The following is a 20,458-nucleotide window of genomic DNA, read 5'->3' on the forward strand; positions in this document are numbered from 1 at the left end:
ATCTCACACAGCAACACGGCTTTTCTGCTGGGGTTACAGAGCCAGCTGGGAGGGGACACAGGAGGGATAGCTGACCCCAGCTGACCAAAGGGATATTCCAGATAATATTATGTCATGCTCTGCAACAAAACTGGGGCACAAAAGTTGGTGGGGACTGTTGTTGCTCAGGATGGGCAGGTGGTGAGGAATTCTTTTCTTTTGCATCACTGGTTTTTCTTGGGTTAATATTTCTTTTTGTTGTTCCTTTTTCTTTTTATTTTTTAATTTTTTTTGTATCTAAGTATTAAAATATCTTTATATCAAATCATGCTTTTTTGGGTTTTTTTTGGGTTGTGTTTTTTTTGTTTGTTTGTTTGTTTGTTTGTTTGTTTTTAATTTAACCTTCCATTTCTCCCTCCAACACACATGGGAGGGAGGAAGGCAGAACCTATGTAGTACTTCGCTGCCAGATGGGGTTAAACAACAGCAGGAGTGTTACCATGAGCCAAGGTCAGGATTAGGTCCCATGAAAACAACCAAGGCTCAACAAAGTCAAGCAATCACCAGGTGTGTTCCCAGAGATGAGACAGGTCCTAGACCAAGCTGTCAAAATCCAGATGAGAGCAGTGACATCCTGGCCAGATACAGGCACAGATCTGTCACAGCTGCAGACATAACTCAGGCTGGGGCCAAGCACTAGAACTTAATCTGCTCTGAGTGGAAGGGAACTTGGCTCTGCCTGAAGCCTCTCAGCAGCACCACCTGGCAAAGAGCTCAGCAAGACCACCAAAGGGGAGGGGGCAACACTCTGCTGTGCTACCCCTGTGCTGGGTGTGTCCATCCATCCTGCTTCGTACAGAACAACACCTGAACACCCGTCCTTTCTGTCCAACACCCATTTGCTGGCAGGTCTTGGCCCTGCCCCACTCAGCACCAGGCTGATGAGCTGTAGAAGTGCAACTGACCTTGGCCTGGGAATGAGGAGCGTGTGTCCCATCCCAGTCACCAGCAACACTCCAGCATAGGGGGATTGAGTCAGGGATGATGGCCTGCAAAGGTGGGCAGGATTTTGTGGCCATCCTTCGTGCAGATAAAGTAACAAATGGAGGGTGGCTGGAGGCAGAGGCTGCATTTTAGTTCTCTGGGCAATACTTTACAGGGTTGAAGGTAGCACCATTCAGCCGAAGATGAGAAAATTCTGGCAAGGGTAACTACTCTGCAATGCTGAGGAACACATGATGAGAGACTCCACTGCCCTGGCCTGAAGATGCTCTCATGACAAGGGTCGCACAAGCCCAGACTGACACCCCTGTTCATGCATGTGTACAGTGAAGGTCGCAAAAATGTCTATGCTCTTCTAAGGCCAGGAACACCTGACCAGCTGGGCACTGTGCTGAGGAGATGCAGAGGACCACCCTGGCAGAATAGGACTCCAGTACACCACAGAAGGACAGAGGACCCAGAGAGGGCACAGAGGGGGGTGAGATGAATGACCCAGTGCACTGTTCTGAGAGGACACTTAGAGTAGCAATGGGATTGAAATCCCCCAAGCAAAAGGCCACCTGAGTGCACGAGTGACCAGCACAGAGAAGGGGTGGAGGCAAAAGAAAAGGATGTGTCATGTCCCCTCCATGGCAGTCCCTGGGCACGTGTACAAGAAGCACAAGAGCAGTGTCCATTTCCTGACAACTTTGCCAAAGACAAGACCACAGGAATGACCTCGGGGCAAACCACCTGCCCTCAAGAGATGCCAACAGCCCTTCATCTAAACCTGCTACCTCTGCTGACGTCTTCTGGCACTGAAAACCCTCGAGCCTCTAATCCTGGCACTTAGAAAAATGATCCTTCATAAAGGAGAGCATGTGGCATGTGCAGGAAACGAAAAGGCAGCAGTGCAGGAAACCAGGACACAGCCCCTACCATTAGCTGGGATGGTTCACAACTGGCATGAGCTGTTCAGAAAATTATGACTTCCACAAAGGTGCCTGTGGGCCTGAGGCAGGGCAGGACTGCTATAAAAGGCAGCCCAAGTCTCTGCTCTCTCATCCACTTCTCTCACCTCCTTCTCCTCAGGAATCAGGTGAGTGGGAAGCCTCTTCTCCTCCTGCTTCTGCTTCAAGACCACGTCTTTCCTCCCTGCAGGTCTCAGCTGATGGGGGCTGTGCTAGGCCAGGGCTGGGAGCTGCTGGTGCTGGGAGAGGGAAGGGGAGAGAAGGTGTTGTGCAGAGAGAGGCTGGGACTTGGCTGAGGAGGCTGGTGGGCTTTGGGCTGGGCAGTGCAATGGGGGGCAGGAGGTGCCTTGGCTGCAGGTGGGTTGGGTGCAGGGCTGCTTCTCATGTGTGCCCGCTTTGTGCTTGTCCCTGCCCTGTGTGCCAGGTGCCCCTGTGAGGCAGAGACATGTCCTGCTGCCAGCCCTGCAACCCTTGCTGCCAGCCCTGCGGGCCCACCCCGCTGGCCAACAGCTGCAATGAGTGCTGTGTCAGGCAGTGCCAGAGCTCCACCGTGGCCATCCAGCCCTCTGCTGTGGTGGTGACCCTGCCCGGGCCCATCCTCAGCTCCTTCCCACAGAACACCGTGGTGGGATCCTCCACCTCCGCTGCCGTTGGCAGCATCCTCAGCTGTGACGGAGTGCCCATCAACTCCGGGGGCTTTGACCTCTCCTGCATCACCAGATGCTACCCTTCCAGATGTGGGCCCTGCTAAAGCTGCTGGCAAATTCCTTGGGCAACAACCTGCAAGACCTCTGATCGTGCTACTGGACTGAAAACACAACTTTGGGACATTGTGTTTAGAGCTTCAAGATGATGTTTCCTTCTCCCACTCTTCCATCTCTTTCCTTTGCTGTCTGTGTCTCCCTAGCCCAGCCCAGGGGGACCTGTTGTCCTCCCTCCCTCTGCAGGGCAGGCAGATGGACACCCTGCAGGAGCTCCACTGCATCTTAGTGGCTGCTGCTTGTGCCATCTGGGGCCTGCCTGCTTTTCTTCTTTAGACTCAATAAAGTTGTTGTGCATCCGAACCTGGGTCTCTAAGTCGTCATTTCTTCTTTGGAAACTCTTCCATCTGCTCATGGGAGATATTGGTGAAATGACCGGTTGGGATTCCCTTGAGTACATTTGGTTTTGCGCATTTTCTGATAGAGCTGTCAGAATTGTCTCTGCTAACTGCCAGTGAAAGGGCTTTAGGGACACCATGGCTCAAAGGGTGGCAGAATTTGGGATGGGAAGCAACAGTGTATGGGGAATGCCCACAACTTCATCTCTTCCTTCTCCTCTTCTCTATTGCCCTTTCTAGCACCAATGAGCAGCACATGCTGTCAAAGGCAGAAGACACCCATACCTCTTACAGTCCTTCAGTCCCTGGCAGGGCCCAGCTGCTGTCCAGACATCCAGGGCTGAGACAGCTCTCAGGCTGGGATCAGATCAGGCTACTCAGTGCAGTCTCCATTCATTGAACCCAACACCCCCAGGGGCAACCGTAGCTCCAGCAGAGCACCCAGTGCCCAAAGAGCCACTTTCTGGCCACCACACCTCCAATCATAGGCAGAGGGTGACTGCGCAGATGGCACACACAGCATCCCCACAGCAACTTCAGCTCTCTGCAGGCTACTGAACCCCTGACTCCTCATGGCTTTTTTAAGGTGTCTGTCTTATCTGAGACAGAGAAAATTACTTGAAGTTTCACCTGAAAATATCTTTTTCTACATGGGACTTCAGCCCCAAGCAAAATCCTAGAACCTGGCATCCCTTTTCTAATCTGTGTTCTCCTGGCTGAAGGAAAGGGATTCCTGAAGGCAAAGCTGGGCTCTAATAGTGGATCATGCACACAACACCACATGGATCATATGAGGTTTCCATCAGGTTTCCTGCCCACAGTCTGTGGCACAGACACCATGGTTGTCCACCTCACTGGGCACCTTCAGTGGTACAGGACAGGCAGCAACCCTATCCCAGCCCAGTGACTGAGAATGACCCTGCTCGTGCTCCTCTGCCCTGGCTCACCCAGGGCTCTGAGGCAGGGCCAGCCCCAGCTCTGTTCACACCCCAGTGCTTCTCACTTCCTGGCCAGGGTCTTCCTGGTCTTCCAAGAGTCTCAGACCATAGGAGATCTGTCCTCCAACAGACCTTGCACTGCACTGGGAACCACCTGGGCACACTGAAGGGCAGGGCTGTGCAGAAAGGCCTGTAGTGGTGGGACAAAGGGGAATGGGCTTAAACTGATAGATGGCAAGTTTAGATGAAATATTAGGAAGAAATTCTTCCCTGTGAGGGTGGGGAGGCACTGGCACAGGTTGCATGGAGAGCTTCGGGATGCTCCATCCATTCAGGTGTTCCGAGCAGGTTGGATGGGGCTTGGAGCACCCTGCTCTAGTGAAAAGCGTCCATGCCCTTGGCAGGAGGGTGGGATTAGATGATCCAATCAGTGCATTCTATCCCAAACCATTCTATGAGCCTCTGGTCTCTGGGCTGTCCATTGCAGAAAACTTTTGTTCCCCAGGGTCTGCCTTCCTTTGGCTGCTGCTCTTGGGCATTGCTTTTGTCCAAGGTTTCAGTCAGGAAGACACTGATGGACAGACATCCATACATGGGAGGAATGTTTTCAACTACTAGTGAAGCCAGAAGTCATTTGCACAAACTCAGTCCAAAGTCCTTTACCACTGCATAGCCTGAGCGTGGCTGATCCCAATCCCAAGGTGGGATTATCCCAGCCCTGCATGTCTGCTCAGAGGCTTTGCCTGCCTGTGCTGAGGGACTGTAGGAGGCACATATCTCATCTGCCTGTGCTCCTGTGTGCTGGGCATGGACTTCATGGAGGGAAGAAGGAAGAGATGAAGTTACTGGGAAAATAACATTGTTTTTTCTCTTCACCACTCCTTTCACATATTGAGCTGTGCTCTCACTGATGACCTTTGGCTCTCGAGTAGCCTAGAATTTCTTTTTAAACTCCAAGGAGGAGGGAAGAATGGAAAATCCCCTAGACAGAATCCCAGCCACTGCTTCTTCACCTTGGACACCAATGAGACAGAAGGACTTGACATAGAACACAGAAGGATTCAGAGGCTCAGGCTTGGATGCACAGCAACTTTAATGAGTCCAACGAAGAAAAGAAGTTGTCTAACAGAGAGTATGAGGAGCAGCGACTAAGATGTAGTGCAGCTCCTGCAGGGTGTCCATCTGCCTGCCTGGCAGAGGCAGAAAGGGCAACAGATCCCACTGGGATGTGTTGTGGAAACACAGACAGCAAAGGAAAGAGAAGAGTGGGAGAAAGAAACATCATCATGAAGCTCTAAACACAATGTCCCAAAGTTCTCTTTTCAGTCCAGCAGCACGATCAGAGGTCTTGCAGGTTGTTGCCCCAGGATGTTTGCAGGGCCTTTAGCAGGGCCCACATCTGGAAGGGTAGCATCTGGTGATGCAGGAGAGGTCAAAGCCCCCGGAGTTGATGGGCACTCCGTCACAGCTGAGGATGCTGCCAACGGCAGCGGAGGTGGAGGATCCCACCACGGTGTTCTGTGGGAAGGAGCTGAGGATGGGCCCGGGCAGGGTCACCAGCACAGCAGGAGGTTCAACGACGACGGTGGAGCTCTGGCACTGCCTGACACAGCACTCATTGCAGCTGTTGGCCAGCGGGGTGGGCCCGCAGGGCTGGCAGCAAGGGTTGCAGGGCTGGCAGCAGGACATGTCTCTGCCTCACAGGGGCACCTGGCACACAGGGCAGGGACAAGCACAAAGTGGGCACACATGAGAAGCAGCCCTGCACCCAACCCCCCTGCAGCCAAGCCACCTCCTGCCCCACATTGCACTGCCCAGCCCAAAGCCCACCAGCCTCCTCAGCCAAGTCCCAGCCTCTCTCTGCACAACACCTTCTCTCCCCTTCCCTCTCCCAGCACCAGAAGCTCCCAGCCCTGGCCTAGCACAGCCCACAGCAGCTGATGCAGGAGAAGGAAAAAGGCTTCCCACTCACCTGATTCCAGAGGAGAAGGAGGTGAGAGAAGTGGATGAGAGAGCAGAGACTTGGGCTGCCTTTTATAGCAGTCCTACCCTGCCTCAGGCCCACAGGCACCTTTGTGGAAGTCATAATTTTCTGACCAGCTCATGCCAGTTGTGAACCATCCCAGCTAATGGTAGGGGCTGTGTCCTGTTTTCCTGCACTGCTGCCTTTTCATTTCCTGTTGCAATTCATTTCTTTCCTATATGAAGAATTCATAAGTGCCAGGATTAGAGGCTCAAGCATTTCTGGAACACAAAAACATCAGGAAGTTGGTTTTCACCTTCGTCATTTCTGAGTATTTGTTTTATAGCAAAGCTGTCAAGAAATGGCACCACTCTCTTGCTTCTTGCCCACATGCCCAAGAATTGCCACGTGATGGGACATGAAAGAGATTGTGGACATTTTCCACTTCTTCCATCCCTCCTCCCTTTACATTTTTGTTTGTGGCTCCGACAGCCTCCGTCCCTCCACAGGGTGGGCAGTTGGACACCCTGCGGGTGAGAAGCACAAGAGGGGTGCCCCTTTCCTTTCAACCGTGCCACAAATAAACCACACACAGATGACCCAGGTGAACATTCCCTGCCCACACAGGATGCCAACAGCCCTTGATCTGAGCCTTCTGCCTCTGCTGACGTCCTTCTGCCCTGCAAATCCTTGAGCCACTCATACAGGCATCTTCCAGAAGCTTTCATATAGGAAGCCATGTGGAATTAGCTAGGAAATGAAAAGGCAGCAGTGCAGGAAAGCAGGACACAGCCCCTACCATTACCTGGGATGGTTCACAACTGGCATGAGTTGGTGAGAAAATTATGACTCCCACAAAGGTGCCTGTGGGCCTGAGGCAGGGTAGGACTGCTATAAAAGGCAGCCCAAGTCTCTGCTCTCTCATCCACTTCTCTCACCTCCTTCTCCTCTGGAATCAGGTGAGTGGGAAGCCTTTTCCTTCTCCTGCTTCAGCTGCTGTGGGCTGTGCTAGGCCAGGGCTAGGAGCTGCTGGTGCTGGGAGAGGGAAGGGGAGAGAAGGTGTTGTGCAGAGAGAGGCTGGGACTTGGCTGAGGAGGCTGGTGGGCTTTGGGCTGGGCAGTGCAATGTGGGGCAGGAGGTGGCTTGGCTGCAGGGGGGTTGGGTGCAGGGCTGCTTCTCATGTGTGCCCGCTTTGTGCTTGTCCCTGCCCTGTGTGCCAGGTGCCCCTGTGAGCCAGAGACATGTCCTGCTGCCAGCCCTGCAACCCTTGCTGCCAGCCCTGCGGGCCCACCCCGCTGGCCAACAGCTGCAATGAGTGCTGTGTCAGGCAGTGCCAGAGCTCCACCGTGGCCATCCAGCCCTCTGCTGTGGTGGTGACCCTGCCTGGGCCCATCCTCAGCTCCTTCCCACAGAACACCGTGGTGGGATCCTCCACCTCCGCTGCCGTTGGCAGCATCCTCAGCTGTGACGGAGTGCCCATCAACTCTGGGGGCTTTGACCTCTCCTGCATCACCAGCTGCTACCCTCGCAGATGTGGGCCCTGCTAAAGGCCCTGCAGACATCCTGGGGCAACAACCTGCAAGACCTCTGATCATGCTGCTGGACTGAAAAGAGAACTTTGGGACATTGTGTTTAGAGCTTCAAGATGATGTTTCCTTCTCCCACTCTTCCATCTCTTTCCTTTGCTGTCTGTGTCTCCCCAGCCCCATCCCAGAGGGATCCGTCTCCCTTTCTGCCTCTGCCAGGCAGGCAGATAGACACACTGCAGGAGCTCCACTACATCTCAGTCGCTGCTGCTGGTGCCCTCTGGGAGCCACCTGCTTTTCTTCTTTAGCCTCATTAAATTTTTTGAGCATCCAAGCCTGGCCCTCCGAGTCCTCCTTCAATCTGTGCATCTCTTCCAGTCTATTCAGGGAAGAAAGATGGAGGAAGCAGAGTGTGGGATTTTTTTCCTTGGATTTTGCTTTGTGCTTTTTCTGTTGGAACTGACAAAGATATCCCTTGCTACTTGACAGCTAGAGGCCATCAGGAAGACCATTGTGTCTAAAAGGTGGTAGAAGTGGGGAAGGGAGTCAACAGTGTCAGGGGACAGCCCACAGCCTCATCTTTTCTTTCTCCTCCCCTGCCTTACCCACTCTGGGGTCCATGGGCAGCACACAGGAGCACAGGCAGATGAGATTTCTACCTCCTACAGTCCCTCAGCACAGGCAGGCAAAGCCTCTGAGCAGACATGCAGGGCTGGGATAATCCCACCTTGGGATTGGGATCAGCCACGCTCAGTGTTGTGGTTTAAACCCATCTGGAATTTAAGCAACATGCTGCTGGTGGTGGATTGGGGAAGAGAATCAAAGTAGAACTTGTAGTTTAAGATCAGTTTAATAATTGAAAATAAGTAAAATATGGTGGTAACCGTAAACAATAGTGATAATGGTAATAAAATGGGAAATGCAAGGGATGCACCATGCAGTTGCTCACCACCTGTTGAGTGATGCCAGACTCCCATTCCTGAAGTCAGATTGGTCCTTCCTGGGTAACTCCCCCCATTTTATTTACGGGGCATGATGTTCCTTTTTGTGGAATACCTCTTTGGTCATTTCAGGTCATCTCCTCTGGCTCTGCTCCCTCCCAGTTTCGTTTCTGGACCTCCTCACTGTCAGAGCATGAGACAAGAAAAATGTCCTTGACTTCCTATAGACATGACTTAGCAAAAACGCCAAACATCCGTGTGTTGTGAACACCATTCTCATCCTGGAACCCAAGACATAGCCCTGTAACAGCTACTGAGAAGAAATTAACTCCATCCCAGTTGAACCAGAACAACATACCCACCTTACTCCATATCATTTATGTCATGACAAGTTTCGCACTTCTCAATATCCCATCACCTTCCTCTTTATCTGTTTCAATAGATACATATACAGATGTCATTCCTTTAGCCTGCAGAACACCTCTCTCAAATAGCCATAAAACCCCCAGAAAAAAACCCAAACAAACGTTAAAGTCATTTAATCTTTAACTTTTGGCTCCATCCTTGGGAACAGTCTTTCAAGCAGGGGAGCTGGTGTGAGGTGTTGGATTGCTGCATGTTGCACAGTTGAGTCAGTTCTGATTGCAGCACTGCTGCTCTTGTTCTTTTTTATCCCAGTTCATTCTTCACTGGTGTGAGAGCAATGATCAGAGAGAATCAGGCTCAGATTCCCAGACTGCCTGTGGCTGATGTTGAGGCCTGAGGTGCTCAGTGAGGTGATGCACAGTTAGCCATCATAGAGATTGTAATGCACAGTTTCAGATAGTTCTTAACACTATACAATTTAATTTACTGGCTATTCTCAGCTGAAATCAGATCCCCTGGAGACACACACTGGAATTCCCCATCCTCCAGCATTAGCTACCAAGCGCATCCAGGAGTTGAAGCAAAAGGAATCCCGTGGATGGGGTTGCCATTGCCTGAGGCAGGAAAAACCCAGAGTGTTTTCTCAGCATGTTTTTAATGTGCACTGCAGGAACTTTATCCCCTTATACACTATGTAACAGTTTTGATTGGGCAGATCCCCATGTGTTGATTAACCAGGTGGCCTTTGCTAAATATGTATCCTAATGTCTGCAGGTCTCACCACCCATTACTCTCAGTATCATCTTCACCAGTCCATCAAATTCTTTGGACTTCCCAGAGGATGGTGAATGACAGGGGATGTGATTTACCCACTCAGTGCTGTGTTCTTTGCTCCAAGTGTATACGAAGTTGTTTCAGAAATGAGTTCCATTGTATGATTCAATTAATTCTGCAATACTGACTTGCTTTTCAAGGCCCAGGATGGGGGTCAGGGTGGTGGCATGGGACATAGGGAATATTCCCAACTAACTGGTGGTTGCTTCCACCATCATAAGCACACAGTGCTTGCCGTGGTGGGTTTTGGGTAGTGGGACAGTTAATCTGCCAGGTCTCCCTGTACTTACATTTCATCCATCATTCTCCATCCCAGAAAGGCTTTACCTGCTTGGCCTGCTTGATGGCAGTGCAGGTTTCATAGCTATGGATAATCAGGGAGGTGGTATCCATGGCTAAGCCCAGCCCTCAGTCACGAGCCCATCCGTATGTTGCTCAATGTCCCGAGTTTTCATGGACCCACTGAGCCAGAAATAATTCACCCTCGCATTACCAATCCAAATCCACCCGAGCCACTTCAATCCCAGCAGCCTGATCCATGGGCTGCTTTTTCTGAAAATCTTCAGTGGCCCCACTTTTGGGTACGTGACCATCAACATGATGTACCTTCACAGCCAGGTTCTCCACCCGGGCAGTGATGCCCGACAACAGTGCACAAGCCCAGGTGGGTTTACCTCTGCCCTGCCAGTTATTCTGCTTTTATTGCTGCAACCACCCCCACACAGCATTTGCCACTGTCATGAGTCACTACAAAGTACTGACCACTTCTTTTGTTCAGTGATGTGTAAGGCCAGCTGGATGGCTTTCACCTCAGCAAACTTCACCTCTGCAAGCTGATTCACCTTCTCCTTCAGCGGTTCCTCCTACTTGTCAAAGGGGACCCCATCAAGTTGATTCCATTCCAGTGCTTTCCCACCATCTGGCAGGATCCATCAGTAAACAAAGACTACTCCCTTTCCTGTATATTTTTATATAGAGGGACTCTTTAGCATGTACTACCACCTCCTCTGGTGACATTCCCAAATCTTTGCCTTCTGATGATCCATGACCAATTCCAAGGTTCTTAGATGAAAGGGGTTTCCTAACTGAGCTCAAGCTATAGAGAACCAAACTGCTGGGGGGATGCTGTGTGTGCCATCTGCCCAGGGACCCTCTGCCTGTGACTGGAGGTGTGGTGGCCAGAAAGTGTCTCTTTGGGCACTGGGTGCTCTGCTGGAGCTAAGGTTGCCCCTGGGGGTGTTGGGTGCAATGAATGGAGACTACACTGAGTAGCCTGATCATGGCAGATACTGATCCCAGCCTGAGAGTTGTCTCAGCCCTGGATGTCTGGACAGCAGCTGGGCCCTGCCAGGCGCTGAAGGTCTGTAAGAGGTATGAGTGTCTTCTGCAACACTGACCACGTGTGCTGCTCATGGACCCTGAATGGGCTAATGGAGGGGAGGAAAAGGAAGAGATGAGGTTGTGGGCTTTCCCCTGACATTGTTGTTTCTCTTCCCCATTTCTACCACCCTTTAGACCCGTGGTGTCCCTAAAGATCTTTGGTTAAGGAAAAGCCAGGGATCTTTTTGAGAGCTGCAGTGGAAAAAACCACAAGGTAAAATCCATGCATGGAGACCCACACTCTGCTTTCTGCAACGTTTACACAGAACATACTGGAAAAAATGCCTGGAATAAAGGAGGACTCTGAGGGCCAGGCTTGGATGCACAAAAACTTTAATGAGCGTAATGAAGAAAAGAAGGTGGATCAGAGAGAGCACAAAGCGCAGATGCTAAGATGCAGTGGAGCTACTGCAGGGTGTCTGCCCTTCAGAGGGAGGGAGGGTGACAGGTTGCACTGGGCTGGCCTGGGAAGGCACAGACAGCAAAGGAAGGAGATGAAAGAGTGGAAAAACCAAATAACATCATGAAGCTCTAAACACAATGTCCCAAAGCTGTATCTCCTGCCAGCACCATGCTGTCAGATCTGGGAGGTTCTTGCCCCAGGATGTCTGCAGGGCCTTTAGCAGGGCCCACATCTGCGAGGGTAGCAGCTGGTGATGCAGGAGAGGTCAAAGCCCCCGGAGTTGATGGGCACTCCGTCACAGCTGAGGATGCTGCCAACGGCAGCGGAGGTGGAGGATCCCACGGCGGTGTTCTGTGGGAAGGAGCTGAGGATGGGCCCGGGCAGGGTCACCACCACGGGGGAGGGCTGGATGACCACATGGGAGTCCTGGCACTGCCTGACACAGCACTCATTGCAGCTGTTGGCCAGCGGGGTGGGCCCACAGGGCTGGCAGCAAGGGTTGCAAGGCTGGCAGCGGGACATGTCTTGTAGCTCAAAAGGGCACCTGGAAGGGAGGGCAGAGGAGCACAAAGCGGGCACACATGAGAAGCAGCCCTGCACCCAACCCCCCTGCAGCCAAGGCACCTCCTGCCCCACATTCCACTGCCCAGCCCAAAGCCCACCAGCCTCCTCAGCCAAGTCCCAGCCTCTCTCTGCACAACACCTTCTCTCCCCTTCCCTCTCCCAGCACCAGCAGCTCCTAGCCCTGGCCTAGCACAGCCCCCATCAACTGAGACCTGCAGGGAGGAAAGACGTGGTCTTGAAGCAGAAGCAGGAGGAGAAGAGGCTTCCCACTCACCTGATTCCTGAGAAGAAGGAGGTGAGAGAAGTGGATGAGAGAGCAGAGACTTGGGCTGCCTTTTATAGCAGTCCTGCCCTGCCTCAGGCCCACGGGCAGTTTTGTGGGATTAATTATTTTCTGACCTGCTCATGCCAGTTGTGAACCATCCCAGCTAATGGTCGTGACTGTGTCCTGGTTTCCTGCACTGCTGCCTTTTCATTTCCTAGCTAATTCCTCATGCCTTCCTATATGAAAGCTTCTGGAAGATGCCTGGATGAGTGGCTCAAGGATTTGCAGGGCAGAAAGATGTCAGCACAGGCAGAAGGCTCTGATCAAGATAGGTGGCGTCCCTTGTTTACATTTGATGCTCTTCTGGGTCATTTATAATTAGTTTATTTGTGGAAAAAGTTGATAGACAATGAGCATCACTTTTCTGCATCTTTCCTATGTGCCCCAAGAATGCCAAGTGAGTGGCCACGAATGCACAAGTGGGAGATGATGGACTTTGTTTCCTTCTTTCAACCTCCAACACCCAACAACACCCACCTTGCTACAACCGTTTTCCAGTTAATGACAGACTGATAAGTTCTCCCCTGAGTCTCCTGTTTTCCAGAGTAAATAAACCTGGTGTCCAGCTATAAGGTTGACCCCGGGTGGAGATTTCATCATGTGAGATTGGGGAGAGGTGAGACGACTGGTTGAGAGCATTGTCTGTGCCCAAGGGAGCTGAGCTATGCTGGGACACTCACTAAGCCAAGTATTCCTCCACAGAAAATCATTCATTCATAAAACATAAAATTAATTCACCGTATTGTCAAGTGAAGGACTCACAGATGTTGTTTTGTGTTTGGGGGAACCAGCCTGATGAGGGAATGGATGAAAAACTGTCCCTTTGGGGTTCGATGCATTCCTGAGGCAATGCTGCCTTATCCTACAGATAGGTTAAAAGATGCAAATTTGGAGAAAACACTCTGATCCCTTTCCAGAGAAGTAAAGGGAGATGGTGGGCATGGCCTTTCTTCCACACCCCATGCATGGAGCAATTGACTCTCCCCCTTGAACAGAGACCAGGCACGGCTCTTCAGTTCCAACGGGAGGGCAGCACCTCTGACCAATAATGAGAGAATGTGCTCATGGAAGGGTCAGAACACTTGGCCATGGATGCCAAATCCCACTACACTCAGTCCCAGCAATGATCAGTCTCCCAGCTCTTGGCCTTGCATGTGCTGGCCCTCCTCTTTCCTCAACACGCAGTCAAACATTTTGACATCCAGCACCTTCCTGCTCTGCTCACCAAGTCTCCATCTCATCCAGAGCAAAGAGCAGGCTCTGAAACTGGGCTGCTCATCACTGGTATGTAGCCACCAAAGATCAAGGCTCTGCTGAGGAGATGCAGAGGACCACCCTGGCAGATCAGACTCCAGTTTCCCACAGAAGGACAGAGGACCCAGAGAGGGCACAGAGGGGGATGAGATGAATGACCCAGTGCACTGTTCTGAGAGGACACTTAGAGTAGCAATGGGGTCAAACCACCCCCAGTAGAAGGCCACCTGAGTGCAGGAGTGACCAGCACAGAGAAGGGGTGGAAGCAAAAGAAAAGGATGTGTCATGTCCCCTCCATGGTAGTCCCTGGGCACGTGTACAAGAAGCACAAGAGCAGTGTTCATTTCCTGACAACTTTGCCAAAGACAAGACCACAGGAATGACCTTGGGGCAAATCACCTGCCCTCAAGAGATGCCAACAGCTCTTCATCTACACCTGCAACCTCTGCTGACGTCTTTCTGCACTGAAAATTCTTGAGCCTCTAATCCTGGCACTTAGAGAAATGATCCTTCATAAAGGAGAGCATGTGGCATGTGCAGGAAATGAAAAGGCAGCAGTGCAGGAAACGAAGACACAGTTCCTACCATTAACTGGGATGGTTCACAACTGGCATGAGCTGATCAGAAAATTATGACTTCCACAAAGGTGCCTGTGGGCCTGAGGCAGGGCAGGAGTGCTATAAAAGGCAGCCCAAGTCTCTGCTCTCTCATCCACTTCTCTCACCTCCTTCTCCTCAGGAATCAGGTGAGTGGGAAGCCTCTTCTCCTCCTGCTGCTGCTTCAAGACCACGTCTTTCCTCCCTGCAGGTCTCAGCTGATGGGGGCTGTGCTAGGCCAGGGCTGGGAGCTGCTGGTGCTGGGAGAGGGAAGGGGAGAGAGGGTGTTGTGCAGAGAGAGGCTGGGACTTGGCTGAGGAGGCTGGTGGGCTTTGGGCTGGGCAGTGCAGTGTGGGGCAGGAGGTGGCTTGGCTGCAGGGGGGTTGGGTGCAGGGCTGCTTCTCATGTGTGCCCGCTTTGTGCTTGTCCCTGCCCTGTGTGCCAGGTGCCCCTGTGAGCCAGAGACATGTCCTGCTGCCAGCCCTGCAACCCTTGCTGCCAGCCCTGCGGGCCCACCCCGCTGGCCAACAGCTGCAATGAGTGCTGTGTCAGGCAGTGCCAGAGCTCCACCGTGGCCATCCAGCCCTCTGCTGTGGTGGTGACCCTGCCTGGGCCCATCCTCAGCTCCTTCCCACAGAACACCGTGGTGGGATCCTCCACCTCCGCTGCCGTTGGCAGCATCCTCAGCTGTGACGGAGTGCCCATCAACTCCGGGGGCTTTGACCTCTCCTGCATCACCAGCTGCTACCCTCGCAGATGTGGGCCCTGCTAAAGCTCATAACATGGGTCTGGGCATGAGATAGAACTTCAGGACATTCTATTTGCTTCTTCTGCTTTTCCATCTATTTTTTTTGTGGTGTCAGGCTGCTGAGGGCAATCCACATCGATCTGTTGCCCTCCCTCTGCCAAGCAGGCAGATGGACACCCTGCACGAGCTCCACTGCATCTTAGTGGCTGCTCCTGGGGCTCTCTGGGAGCCACCTCCTTTCCTCCTTTAGATTCAATAAATCTGTTGTGCATCCAAGCTTGTTCCTCCGAGTCCTCCTTCATCTTTTGGCAACTCTTCCATTGTGCTCAGGGAACATGTTGGACAAAACAGATCTTGGGAATCCCTGTAGTGCATTTTACTTCACTTTGGGCATTTAGTGTTGGAGCTGTCCTACACATCCCTGACTGCTTGACAGACAAAGGCCATTAGAGAGACACTGGAACTAAAGGGTATCATGAAGGGGGAAGGAAAAGAACTTTTCTTGAAGGCAGTCTACGATCTCCCCCTCCACCTTCTCCTCCCCTCCATTACCCACTCTGGGGTCCATGGCCAGCACACAGGAGCACAGGCAGATGAGATATGTGCCTCCTACAGTCCCTCAGCACAGGCAGGCAAAGCCTCTGTGCAGACATGCAGGGCTGAGACAATCCCACCTTGGGATGGGGATCAGCCACGCTCAGGCTATGCAGTGGTAAAGGACTTTGGGCTGAGTTTGTGCAAATGACTTCTGGCTTCACTAGTAATTGAAAACATTCCTCCCATGTATGGATGTCTGTCCATCAGTGTCTTCCTTACTGAAACCATGGACCAAAGCAGTGCCCAAGAGCAGCAGCCAAAGGAAGACAGACCCTGGGGAACAAAAGTTTTCTGCAATGGACAGCCCAGAGATCAGAGGCTCGTAGAATGGTTTGGAATAGAATGCACTGAATGGATCATCTAATCCCACCCTCCTGTCAAGGGCATGGATGCTTTTCACTAGAGCAGGGTGCTCCAAGCCCCATCCAGCCTGCTCAGAACACCTGAATGGATGGAGCATCCCGAAGCTCTCCATGCAACCTGTGCCAGTGCCTCCCCACCCTCAGAGGGAAGAATTTCTTCCTAATATTTCATTTATACTTGCCGTCTGTCACTTTAAACCCTTTTCTCTTTGTCCCACCACTACAAGCCTTTCTGCACAGCTCTGCCCTTCAGTGTGCCCATGGGATTCCCAGGGGAGAACACCCATATCCATACCTGGGAGAAAATGGGATGTGCTTGGCTGCTGTTCTATTTATTTCCCAGAACTAAAGAGGCATCTTAAGAGACACACACTGCAGACAGGGAACAGCAAAGAAGGACCTGAAACACTGAACTTTTTCTCTAGTCTCTTGTCACCTTGGGAGAAGTGAGATGTCCCAAGGGGTGAGTCAGCAGGTCCAAATTAGACTTCTGTCTCGGGTGGCAGATACAGGTACCCAGAGCATTGCTGTTATGGGTACATTGAAGGGAGGGAGCCGTAGAGAATTCATTCCATTATGTCATCTGAAGGGGCCAGTCTGCCCATCCGGCATGGGAAGTTTGAGAGGCTCTTGCCATGTGTCTGAGTTCGCCTGAGGTTTCTTTTCACCGCTGGAACTGTTCCTGCCTCGCTGGGAAAGCAGCACAGCAGGGAGGACCTGGAACAAGCCCGCTCACCCTCCACCGTAAGCGGGGAGAGAAAGAAAGGGAAACCCTTCGCTGCCACCTCGGGGGATCACAGCAGTGTGCGGGGAACCCCAGCCCTCTGTCTGCACCCACTCACCAGCCCGGACCCACCCAGCTCACAGCACCCCAGGCGCTGCTCCTGCCGCTCCCCCGTGGCCCAGCCAGGCCAAAGCAGGCCCACAGAGCAGGCTGGAGAGAGCACATGGCAGTGAACAAAGAGAGTCTGAACTAACACCACCTCTGCAATTGAGACCTGAACCTAAACGGGTGATGGGGAGTGACCAGCCCAGTGGTGTAACTCTGCAAGCAACACAGTTTTCTTACGTTTTGCTTTTGGTATTGGTTTCCTATGTTTCCTTTTGTTTAGTTGGGTAGACAGGGCTGGTTGGTGGGGAGGATCCTTCTCTATTCTCTTTCCCCTTGGTTCCTGGGGGACCATGAGGAGCAGTGAATTCACCTTTTGTGGGGGTAAACCTTTTCCTTCTTGTATCTTTGCATTGTCATTAATTTCCCTGGCAGTAAATTGTTATTTTGTGACTTATACAGCCTCACATTTTTCTGTCTCTGTAGTAGGAGACGAAGATCATTTTACTGGAGTTCCTGCTTCAGTATTTGTTTTTAATCCCAGACGATTTAGACAACTGATTATAGAATACCTATAGGGCTAATCTCTGCTGTGCTTGGAAGGGCTCCATCCTGGTGTTCCTGGGGTCTGTTTCCTCGACCCAGAGTACAATGAGGCTTGGATCCATGCTGGGCTGTGCCTTCCTGGCCTTAGTGTGAGTACTGGTCTGCAGAGTGGAACTGCCCAGACTGGTCCTGTTCCCTGCAGAGCCCATAGTGGGGAGAAGAAATGCTCCTCTGCAGGCACAGCCCTGCCCTTCAGTGTGCCCAGGTGGTTCCAAGTCGAGTGCAAGGTCTGTTGGAGGGCAGATCTCCCATGGCCTGAGACTCTTGGAAGACCAGGAAGACCCTGGCCAGGAAGTGAGAAGCACTGGGGTGTGAATAGAACTGGGGCTGGCCCTGCCTCAGAGCCCTGGGTGAGCCAGGGCAGAGGAGCACGAGCAGGGTCATTCTCAGTCACTGGGCTGGGATAGGGTTGCTGCCTGTCCTGTACCACTGAAGGTGCCCAGTGAGGTGGACAATCATGGTGTCTGTGCCACAGACTGTGGGCAGGAAACCTGATGGAAACCTCATATGATCCATGTGGTGTTGTGTGCATGATCCACTATTAGAGCCCAGCTGTGCCTTCAGGAGTCCCTTTCTTGAAGTCAGGAGACCACGGATAAACAAGGGATGCCAGCATTTAGAGTTTTTCCTGAGTCTGATGTCAAAGGTGTAAAAAGATGCCTCTGAAAATCATACCCAAATATGTGAATTAATGATGAAGCAAAAAGTTGTTTGCTCCAATTCATGGGAGATGGACACCTGAAAAAAATGCATGAGGAATCAAGGGATAGCTGGCTAGCCGAGAGCCTAAGTGGCTGGGGGGTTGCTCTGTGCATGATCTGCCCAGTCACCTTCTGCCTGTGACTGGAGGTGTGGTGGCCAGAAAGTGTCTCTTTGGGCACTGGGTGCTCTGCTGGAGCTCAGGTTGCCCCTGGGGGTGTTGGGTTCAATGAATGGAGACTGCACTGAGTAGCCTGATCTGATCCCAGCCTGAGAGCTGTCTCAGCCCTGGATGTCTGGACAGCAGCTGGGCCCTGCCAGGGGATGAAGGACTGTAAGAGGGATGGGTGTCTTCTGCCTTTGACAGCATGTGCTGCTCATTGGTGCTAGAAAGGGCAACAGAGAAGAGGAGAAGGAAGAGATGAAGTTGTGGGCATTCCCCAGACACTGTTGCTTCCCATCCCAAATTCTGCCACCCTTTGAGCCATGGTGTCCCTAAAGCCCTTTCACTGGCAGTTAGCAGAGACAATTCTGACAGCTCTATCAGAAAATGCAAAAAATCAAATCTAATCAAGGGAATCCCAACTGGTCCGTTCACCAATATCTCCCATGAGCAGATGGAAGAGTTTCCAAAGAAGAAATGAGGACTCGGAGGTCCAGGCTTGGATGCACAACAACTTTATTGAGTCTAAAGAAGAAAAGCAGGCAGGTCAAAGAGGGCACCAGCAGTAGCCACTAAGATGCAGTGGAGCTTGTGCAGGGTGTCCATCTGCCTGCCCTGCAGAGGGAGGGAGGACAACAGGTCCCCCTGGGCTGGGCTAGGGAGACACAGACAGCAAAGGAAAGAGATGGAAGAGTGGGAGAAAGAAACGTTATCACGAAGCTCCAAACACAATGTATTAAAGTTCTGTTTTCAGTCCAGCATCATGTTGTGAGATCTTGCAGGTTGTTGCTCCAGGATGTTTGCAGGGCCTTTAGCAGGGCCCACATCTGCGAGGGTAGCAGCTGGTGATGCAGGAGAGGTCAAAGCCCCCGGAGTTGATGGGCACTCCGTCACAGCTGAGGATGCTGCCAACGGCAGCGGAGGTGGAGGATCCCACCACGGTGTTCTGTGGGAAGGAGCTGAGGATGGGCCCAGGCAGGGTCACCACCACAGCAGAGGGCTGGATGGCCACGGTGGAGCTCTGGCACTGCCTGACACAGCACTCATTGCAGCTGTTGGCCAGCGGGGTGGGCCCGCAGGGCTGGCAGCAAGGGTTGCAGGGCTGGCAGCAGGACATGTCTCTGGCTCACAGGGGCACCTGGCACACAGGGCAGGGACAAGCACAAAGTGGGCACACATGAGAAGCAGCCCTGCACCCAACCCCCCTGCAGCCAAGCCACCTCCTGCCCCACATTGCACTGCCCAGCCCAAAGCCCACCAGCCTCCTCAGCCAAGTCCCAGCCTCTCTCTGCACAACACCTTCTCTCCCCTTCCCTCTCCCAGCACCAGCAGCTCCCAGCCCTGGCCTAGCACAGCCCACAGCAGCTGAAGCAGGAGAAGAAGAAGGGCTTCCCACTCACCTGATTGCTGAGGAGAAGGAGGTGAGAGAAGTGGATGAGAGAGGAGAGACTTGGGCTGCCTTTTATAGCAGTCCTGCCCTACCTCAGGCCCACGGGCAGTTTTGTGGGAGTCATAATTTGTTGACCCGCTCATGCCAGTTGTGAACCATCCCAGTTAATGGTAGGGGCTGTGTCCTGCTTTCCTGCAGTGCTACCTTTTCACTTCCTGGCTAAGTCCACATGGCTTCCTATATGAAAGCTTCTGGAAGGGCTGCATCAGGATAAGCACTGACCAAGCCAGGGAACTTAGGTCTCAGTGGTGTCTTTCCTGATGCAGAACAGCCAGCCAGCATCGCAACCACCTGGGTTTAGATGACCACAAACCCAATGTCCATGGGGTGGGGGCGGACAGGAAGAAGATTTTGCTTTTCTTGAGAATAGTGAAATAGAGAGGATTGGAGATGGTGACGTCTTGATTACAGGACATCTCTGAGAGGATCATGAATTCAGGATACTCATGAAGAAAGGAAAAAGGCACTGTGCTAGTCAACAGGCAACACAAATAGTTTCCCTGGCGACAAGAAAAGTCTTCATCACCTTGGATGCAGCAGTGGTGATGTTCCAGATCTCCACATGGGAAACCAATGGGGAAGAACAAATGCAGGAAGGTCTGTAGGTACTGATTGTTCTGATGAATAATGAGAGAATGTGCTCATGGAAGGGTCAGAACACTTGGCCATGGATGCCAGTCCCCAGACCTCTCTCCCAGCTCTTGGCCTTGCATGTGCTGGCCCTCCTCTTTCCTCAACACGCAGTCAAATATCTTGACATCCAGCACCTTCCTGCTCTACTCACCAAGTCTCCACCTCACCCAGAGCAAAGAGCAGGCTCTGAAACTGGGCTGCTCATCACTGGTATGTAGCCACCAAAGATCAAGGCTCTGCTGAGGAGATGC

The 20,458-nt window shown here is 52.2% G+C and overlaps 6 protein-coding genes across 6 annotated transcripts; 3 read left to right on the forward strand and 3 right to left on the reverse strand.

Annotated features, from left to right (window-relative positions):
* Window positions 1-2,376: 2,376 nt before the first annotated feature.
* LOC126635019 (feather keratin Cos1-2-like) lies at window positions 2,377-2,682 on the forward strand. The gene has a single exon (XM_050305944.1). The coding sequence runs from the start codon at window positions 2,377-2,379 to the stop codon at window positions 2,680-2,682; it is 306 nt and encodes a 101-aa protein (XP_050161901.1).
* Window positions 2,683-5,351: 2,669 nt separating this feature from the next.
* On the reverse strand, window positions 5,352-5,657 carry LOC126635020 (feather keratin Cos2-2-like). Its single transcript, XM_050305945.1, has one exon. It carries the CDS (start codon window positions 5,655-5,657, stop codon window positions 5,352-5,354), a length of 306 nt encoding a protein of 101 aa, XP_050161902.1.
* A 1,515-nt stretch (window positions 5,658-7,172) lies between these two features.
* On the forward strand, window positions 7,173-7,478 carry LOC126635018 (feather keratin Cos1-2-like). The gene has a single exon (XM_050305943.1). It carries the CDS (start codon window positions 7,173-7,175, stop codon window positions 7,476-7,478), a length of 306 nt encoding a protein of 101 aa, XP_050161900.1.
* A 4,119-nt stretch (window positions 7,479-11,597) lies between these two features.
* LOC126635024 (feather keratin Cos1-1/Cos1-3/Cos2-1-like) lies at window positions 11,598-12,640 on the reverse strand. Its single transcript, XM_050305948.1, has 3 exons — window positions 12,631-12,640; window positions 12,220-12,344; window positions 11,598-11,912 (listed from the first exon to the last, which is right to left on the reverse strand). Exons 1-3 carry the CDS (start codon window positions 12,638-12,640, stop codon window positions 11,598-11,600), a joined length of 450 nt encoding a protein of 149 aa, XP_050161905.1.
* A 1,946-nt stretch (window positions 12,641-14,586) lies between these two features.
* Window positions 14,587-14,892, forward strand: LOC126635017 (feather keratin Cos1-2-like). The gene has a single exon (XM_050305942.1). The coding sequence runs from the start codon at window positions 14,587-14,589 to the stop codon at window positions 14,890-14,892; it is 306 nt and encodes a 101-aa protein (XP_050161899.1).
* Window positions 14,893-18,935: 4,043 nt separating this feature from the next.
* Window positions 18,936-19,241, reverse strand: LOC126635016 (feather keratin Cos1-2-like). The gene has a single exon (XM_050305940.1). It carries the CDS (start codon window positions 19,239-19,241, stop codon window positions 18,936-18,938), a length of 306 nt encoding a protein of 101 aa, XP_050161897.1.
* Between the last annotated feature and the right edge of the window lie 1,217 nt (window positions 19,242-20,458).

Source organism: Myiozetetes cayanensis, unplaced genomic scaffold (assembly GCF_022539395.1).
Source record: "Myiozetetes cayanensis isolate MyiCay16 unplaced genomic scaffold, myiCay2020 scf104, whole genome shotgun sequence".
In the NCBI taxonomy this organism is placed as follows: Eukaryota; Metazoa; Chordata; class Aves; order Passeriformes; family Tyrannidae; genus Myiozetetes; species Myiozetetes cayanensis.